The sequence below is a fragment of the Salmo salar genome, chromosome 24 (genome assembly GCF_965601325.2).
Source record: "Salmo salar chromosome 24, fSalSal1, whole genome shotgun sequence".
NCBI classification, from domain to species: domain Eukaryota; kingdom Metazoa; phylum Chordata; class Actinopteri; order Salmoniformes; family Salmonidae; genus Salmo; species Salmo salar.
The window spans coordinates 11,112,187-11,120,607 of record NC_138314.1 but is presented as its reverse complement, the minus strand read 5'-3'; the positions used below and the strand labels follow the sequence as shown (position 1 = coordinate 11,120,607).

At 38.2% G+C, this 8,421-nt stretch overlaps 1 protein-coding gene across 1 annotated transcript in view; it reads left to right on the top strand.

The window, feature by feature from the left end:
• Positions 1 to 263: 263 nt before the first annotated feature.
• LOC106585131 (golgin subfamily A member 7) overlaps positions 264 to 8,421 on the top strand; it is a 34,902-nt gene continuing 26,744 nt past the window's right edge. Inside the window, exon 1 of the mRNA XM_014170994.3 lies at positions 264 to 404. Within this exon, the coding sequence (XP_014026469.1) occupies positions 396 to 404 (9 nt within the window). The 5' untranslated portion in view covers positions 264 to 395. The remainder of the gene's footprint in view (positions 405 to 8,421) is intronic.

Sequence of the window (8,421 nt, the reverse complement as noted above, 5' to 3'; positions counted from 1 at the left end):
TACTGGGCAGTGCCAATATGGGCGACCGATGGCTTCAAAGTCTCTCAGTAGCCAAGACATAGCATCAAGAACACGGTTTAGGCCTATGTACATCGTTTGTTGGAGAGTAGCTCTGGTGCAGGGCGTAGTTTGCGATGCCATGGACCAGAGCTAGTTGAAAAAGTAGAAAATTAACTCAACATCTGTTTCATTTATCCAATAATGGGCACTGTAAATCGAAGATTCAGAAACTCTATAAGTGTGATAGCAAATTATATATTTTTTGTTCGTTATTCCCACACAGTGCATTGCAATTTGCTACTACGGAACCTCGTGAATTGGACAACTTGTATCCGGACACATTAGTAGCTGTACTCAGTTTAGAGTTAGCGGAAGATAAACAGAGAGCTGTCAACATGGCTGAGGTAAGGGATTTTGTGATCAGTTTTAATCATAAATACCCCCCAGCAGTCTGTAACAATATACTTTCGTCATCTGAATAATGTAATGCTTACACATTTGCTAATTCAAATGGCTATCGTATTTACCCCTGACTAACTGTTAACGTTAACAGTTAGTAGTTAACGTTAGCTAGCAAGCCTATCGAAATGATAATAGCTAACATTATACAGCTAAAGAATAGTGGGTTGTTTGTCTTTGATATGATTAAACTTTGCATTGTAATTGTATTAAATTGTATTAGCCAACTCGTTTTTGGTGTTAGTGTTCTAACGAATTTGTGAAGCAGATTGAGAAAAGTCGTTTTGCTTCTGAGTTAGGTAGATAATGACATTGCTAGTGCTTCTTTAAAGTGGAACTGACAGCGTTTTAACTACTTTGCAGATATGAAATAAACAATCGATAATATCAGTAAAATATCAAATTCCCAGTTTATGCTTCAAAACCAATTGTTTAAGATGTTTCAAAAATAGGTTATAGTTGACACAATTCCACGGATTACAGTAAGGCATTGTTGACAGAATAGCAGAATAGATGGATGCAGTTCAATGGATGATTCACAAAATTCACCAATTCATTTCTTGGAAGTCCAAAAAATATTGCTATCAGATTTGAAATCACAGCTGGCCTGTTACATTGTTTGCTGCCTTCACCAATTCGGGATGCACTGTTTCAATTTCAATTTTACTCAATATTTTGAACAAAAACGGTCCACTGTCACTAAGGCTAGGAATGTCAATACAATCAAACTAGCTAGAGCAATGATCACAAGTCAGTCATAACGTGGCTAATAGTCTAGCACATGTGTCAAACACAAGGCCGACCAGCCGAATAGGACCCTTTAGCGAGTATAAATGAGTCAAGAGTTGAGTCATCTACTTTATGAAATTACAACCAGATTTAATTGCTCGCATCGATGAATTCAACTTCAATTGTGCTGCTTTCCTGTGTCCTGCTTACAGCGTGCAGCAGAGGGAAAGTGTATAGACATGCCACAGTCCTAGCTAGGCTACTAAAATGTTGCAGTCTGGCTTCGGTTTTTAAAGCTTGACAATGAATAACCAAGACACAAAACCTGCTACAAAACACCATGTAAAGGAGAAACATGTAGACCTATTACAGTAACATTTGAGCAGTAGCCTAGGCTGGCTATTTAACTACAATACATTTTGAGTGCACAATACAGCAAAGATGCGTTCAACCGCACGGGTGAACATGTTTTAAGTTTAATTGTTACAACAACCTATAGCTAGGTTTTTCTATTTGAAGTTATGAAATCCTTTTTGATTAGGGTCGCAGTATATTATGCCCATTGCAAGCATAGCAGCAAGCGAAGGCTGGACAAAATTGTTTTAATATGTTAAAATGCTATATACAGCATCCTATGTACATAAGTGGACATTAAAAATGGCCATATTTTTTCTAATAAAACAATGGCTAGTTTAGGTTGCATGTTTTTAAAAAAACAAAACAAGTAGGCTATATATGGCCAGTGTGCTGATTGAGTTTGACACCCTTGGGCTAGCTTGTCTACTTATGTAGCTAGCTATTTATTTAGCAAGTTAAAAACACGTTAGCTAGCTATCAGCTGGGAGGATGTCATGTCATTGGAGGAGTGGGTGAGTGACTGACTCTTTCCCCTCATATTTTTTTGGTGGCTACAGCGCGAGATGCAGGTGTTGTTTGGTTAGCTAGCAAGAAATGTGAATTGAATTGCTTTGCTAGCTAGCTAGCTATGCTGAACTTCAACAACTGTTATCCACAGTTAGCATATATCTTAGTTGTAAATCAAATGTATTTGTCATCGATCAAATGTGCGGACAGGCAGGCAACTTCCTATTCAGTTGTGAAAACGTGGGTTGGGACAAGCATGCATTGGCAGGCAAGCTGTAGAAGGACGAGCAGGCTGCTATTCCCCATCGTTTATCATTGCAATTTTGACGGCCAACTAGCTGAAAAAGTTTGAAAGGTTTTATCTAATGTTCCCTTGTTCAATTTTTAGCTCATCTGGCTCTGGCTAGAATTAGTTGTTGATCTTGTTGTTGATGTGCGTAGGCAACTGAGGGGTAGAGAGCCTACTTGTTCACGGTTGTTTGATCAATAGGACTGTGAAGTTCCCAAATCTAAGAGGACTCTCGTGGTATATACATATTTGCAGAAGTCCATTCAGGTGTATTTTGTGGCTTTTGACGAATGAGTTCTAGTTATTTAAAGTCGCACTATTGCTACTGCCTGTAAACACACAGTCCAGTTCAAAGTGAATGATGGCAGGCCGTGTGGCAAATGGCATATTTGCATATAAACCTACTGTAGCTCTGATTGGCTATGGCGCACCGGTCTGCATAGACTTCAGTCCTGGACAAGACAGATGTTTTTTATTAGGTTTTATTTACTGCAGTGTCTATTAACTGTCCAAACACACTGCCGCTTTCCCACTCTATTGCTCTAAAATTTTCACAAATGCCTTACGTTACGTTATTCCGAAACATTCTATGAAATTTCTATGAAATTTATGAAAACGTGAAATTGACCATATCTAAGTACTCGCTTGTCAGATAATGTAAAAAAAATAAAAAATATATATATATTCTTCCTGGGGGTATATATGAACAGATTTAATTGAGATTTCATATTGATAAAACATTGTCAGTTCCACTTTAAATTTGATCCAACAATAACACATTCCCTCATTCCAGTCTTTTTTATCTGGAAGTTGAATAGGTTTCCCCCCCTCATAACTATTATTACTAATGTCTAATAGTATAACTCTAATGTAATATAACTAACTAACGTTATTCACTTATTACAATGCAATGGCAGTGACTCATTGGCCCACCTTGTGTAGATGATTGTAGGATAGACAAGTCAGCATATGAGAGTAGAAATTTAATTGTGGATTTGATTGTGTTCACTTACTTTAGCTTAGCTATCAAAACTCTAAGAAGGAGTTATTAAATGTCCCTTATCTGTCTGTGTACTTCACAATAACACTATTCAGTTAGCTATGCTAGCTAATTAATTAAGTGTTTCATGAGGGTGAGACTTATATAAAATTATGCAGTAGTGGTAGCTTTTGGCTAGCAGCTTCTGGTGCTCATTCATATTTTCTGAATGCAATGTTGAAAAAACCCCATCTAAGCTATTGGTGCTGGTTATTTAAAATGTTAGGTTAAAACTACCTTGTGTGTCATACACACACACACATACACAGAGAGAGAGAGAGAAGCACATCATGGGACTATTAGCCTATAGGTCTAACTTTTTACATTTCCATTTTAGTCATTTAGCAGACGATCTTATCCAGAGCGACTTACAGTAGTGAGTGCGTACATTCTTTTACTCTTCTCTGGCATGATATGTGAATAGATTTTTCCTTCAGAACCCCCCCCCCCCCCCCGAAATGGCTATAGCTCCTACTTTCCCACCAATTAGAACATCATTGCTTAGATAAATCATGATAACCTAGCTAGATAAACATGTCAGATTAGAGTTGATGTTATCTTTTAGTGTTGTCTGGGAAGCAGCCAGAGACCACTGTTAGAACAGCTTGGCGTAATGATGGATTATGCATCTAATAGACGTAAATCTTAAACATGGTGACCAGGTTTTTAAAATTTGTTTTGTAATTTTTAGTTGGGGTGTGACGGGTACAATATTAATACCAATTCATATATTCAGTTTATATAACATGCTCCTGTGGGCTGCCACTCAAAAGAAAAACAAAAGTCAAAAATACATACAGAGAAATGATCATATTGATCACACAGGATTTTGGGATAATAAACTTGGTGTGTAAAGAAAAATAAACAAAAGGGCCTACTCCCCCCAGAAACCATGTTTTTCACCCCTTCCCACCCTGCCTAGCAAAACAGGTTGGTTGTCTTATCACTCCCTACCCCCCCCCCCATATATCTATATCTGCCCACCCCCCTCCACTTATCCCCTAAATCCCACATCCGCCTAAACATCCAAGGTAGCTTGCCACCCCTTCCCCGTGGGCCTGAATGCAAAGAAAGTAAAAAATATACAAATGGATATACATACATACTTTTTCTTTCCACTGTATATATGTATGTATGTGAAGCCTTTGGAATTACCTGGATATCTGCATAAATTGGTCGTCAAATTTGATCTGATCTTCATCTAAGTCACAACAATAGACAAACATAGTGTGCTTAAACTAATAACACACAAATTGTTGTATTTTTCTAGTCTATATTGAATACATAATTTAAACATTCACAGTGAAGGTTGGAAAAAGTATGTGAACCCCTAGGCTAATGACTTTTCCAAAAGCTAAATGGAGTCAGGTGTCACCAATCAATGAGACGAGATTAGAGATGTTGGTTAGAGCTCCCTTGCCTTATAAAGAACACTCACAAAATGTGAGTTTGCTATTCACAAGAAGCATTGCCTGATGTGAACTATGCCTCGAACAAAAGAGATGTCAGAAGACCTAAGATTAAGAATTGTTGACTTGCATAAAGCTGGAAAAGTTTCCAAAAGTATCTCTAAAAGCCTTGATGTTCATCAGTCCACGGTAAGACAAATTGTCTGTAAATGGAGAAAGTTCAGCACTGTTGCTACTCTCCCTAGGAGTGGCCGTCCTGCAAAGATTACTGAAATAGCACAGTGCAGAATGCTCAATGAGGTTAAGAATCCTAGAGTGTCAGCTAAAGACTTACAGAAATTTCTGGAACATGCTAACATCTCTGTTGATGAGTCTACGATACGTAAAACACTAAACAAGAATGGTGTTCATGGGAGAACACCACGGAAGAAGCCACTGCTGTCCAAAAAAAACATTGCTGCACGGCTGAAGTTTGCAAAAGTGCACCTGGATGTTCCACAGCGCTACTGGCAAAATATCCTGTGGACAGATTAAACTACAGTTGAGTTGTTTGGAAGGAACACAAAACACTGTGTGTGGAGAAAAAGGCATAGCACACCAACATCAAAACCTCATCCCAACTGTAAAGTATAGTGGAGGGAGCATCATGGTTTGGAGCTGCCTCAGGGCCTGGACAGCTTGCTATCATTGACGGAAAAATGAATTCCCAAGTTTATCAAGACATTTTGCAGGAGAATTTTAGGCTATCTGTCCGCCAATTGAAGCTCAACAGAAGTTTGGTGATGCAACAGGACAACGACCCAAAACACAGAAGTAAATCAACAACAGAATGGCTTCAACAGAAGAAAATACGCCTTCTGGAGTGGCCCAGTTAGAGTACTGACCTCAACCCGATTGAGATGCTGTGGCATGACCTCAAGAGAGCAGTTCACACCAGACATCCCAAAAATATTGCTGAACTGAAACAGTTTTGTAAAGAGGAATGGTCCAAAATTCAGTCAACCAGTTATTAAATCCAAGGGGTTCACATACTTTTCCCACCCTGCACTGTGACTGTTTACACGGTGTGTTCAATAAAGACATGAAAATGTATAATTGTTTGTGTGTTATTAGTTTAAGCAGACTGTTTGTCTATTGTTGTGACCTAGATGAAGATCAGATCAAATGTTATGACCAATTTATGCAGCAATCCAGGTAATTCCAAAGGGTTCACATACTTTTTCTTACCACTGTACGTACATACATACATACATGCATACATACTTGCATGCATACAGTACCAGTCAAGTTTGGACACACCTACACATTACAGGGGTTTTCTTTATTTTTTTCTATTTTCTACATTGTAGAATAATAATGAAGCCATCAAAACTATGAAATAATACATATGGAATCATGTAGTTACCAAAAAAGGGTTAAACAAATCAAAATATATTTTACTTTTAAAATTCTTCAAAGTAGCCACCCTTTGGCTTGTTAAAAGTTAATTTGTGGAATTTCTTTACTTTGAGCCAATGCGTTTGAGCCATTCAGTTGTGTTGTGACGACAAGGTAGGGGTGGTATACAGAAGATAGCCCTAAGGCACAACTGTTAATTGAAATGCATTCCAGGTGACTACCTCATGAAGCTGGTTGAGAGAATGCCAAGAGTGTACGAAGCTGTCAAGGCAAAGGGTAGCTATTGGAATAATCTCAAATATAAAATATATTTTGATTTGTTTAACACTTTTTTGGGGTTACTATATGATTCCATATGTTATTTCATAGTTTTGACGTCTTCACTATTATTCTACAATGTAGAAAATGGTAAAAATAAAGAAAACCCTTGAATGAGTAGGTGTTAATAAACTTTTGACCAATAGTCTGTGATAATAAAAAAAAATATATATATACACACACACACACACTGGGGAGAACAAGTATTTGATACACTGCCGATTTTGCAGGTGTTCCTACTTACAAAGCATGTAGAGGTCTGTAATTTTTATCATAGGTACACTTCAACTGTGAGAGACGGAATCTAAAACAAAAATCCAGAAAATAACATTGTATGATTTTTAAGTAATTAATTTGCATTTTATTGCATGACATAAGTATTTGATCACCTACCAACTAGTAAGAATTCCAGCTCTCACAGACCTGTTAGTTTTTCTTTAAGAAGCACTCCTGTTCTCCACTCATTACCTGTATTAACTGCACCTGTTTGAACTCGTTACCTGTATAAAAGACACCTGTCCACACACTCAAACAGACTCCAACCTCTCCATAATGGCCAAGACCAGAGAGCTGTGTAAGGACATCAGGGATAAAATTGTAGACCTGCACAAGGCTGGGATGGGCTACAGGACAATAGGCAAGCAGCTTGGTGAGAAGGCAACAACTGTTGGCGCAATTATTAGAAAATGTGTACTTATGATAAAATTTACAGACCTCTACATGCTTCGTAAGTAGGAAAACCTGCAAAATCGGCAGTGTATCAAATACTTGTTCTCCCCACTGTATGTGTGTATGTGATGTATGTGTATATGTATATATATATATATATATATATATATATATATGTATGTGTGTGTATATACAGTTGAAGTCGTAAGTTTACATATACTTTAGCCAAATACATTTAAACTCCGTTTTTCACAATTAATCCTTGTATAAATTCCCTGTCTTAGGTCAGTTAGGATCACCACTTTATTTTAAGAATGTGATATGTCAGAATAATAGTAGAAAGAGTGATTTATTTCAGCTTTTATTTCTTTCATCACATTCCCAGTGGGTCAGAAGTTTACATACACTCAATTAGTATTTGGTAGCATTGCCTTTAAATGGTATAACTTGGGTCAAACATTTCGGGTAGCCTTCCACAACCTTCCCACAATAAGTTGGGTGAATTTTGGCCCATTCCTCCTGACAGAGCTGGTGTAACTGAGTCAGGTTTGTTGCCTGCTTGCTCGCACATGCTTTTTCAGTTCAGCCCACAGATTTTCTATGGGATTGAGGTCAGGGCTTTGATGGCCACTCCAATACCTTGACTTTGTTGTCCTTAAGCCATTTTGCCACAACTTTTGAAGTATTCTTGTGGTTATTGTCCATTTGGAAGACACATTTGCGTCCAAGCTTTAACTTCCTGACTGATTTCCTGAGATGTTGCTTCAATATATCCACATAATTTTCCTCCCTCATGATGCCATCTATTTTGTGAAGTGCACCAGTCCCTCATGCAGCAAAGCCACTCCACAACATGATGCTCCCACCCCCATGCTTCACGGTTGGGATGGTGTTCTTCGGCTTGCAAGCCTCCCCCTTTTTCCGCCAAACATAACGATGGTCATTATGGCCAAACAGTTCTATTTTTGTTTCATCAGACCAGAGGACATTTCTCCAAAAAGTACGATCTTTGTCCCCATGTGCAGTTGCAAACTGTAGTCTGACTTTTTTATGGCGGTTTTGGAGCAGTGGCTTCTTCCTTGCTCAGTGGCCTTTCAGGTTATGTCGATATAGGATTTGTTTTACTGTGGATATAGATACTTTTGTACCTGTTTCCTCCAGCATCTTCACAAGGTCCTTTGCTGCTGTTCTGGGATTGAGTTGCACTTTTCGCAAAAAAGTACGTTCATCTCTAGGAGACAGAATGC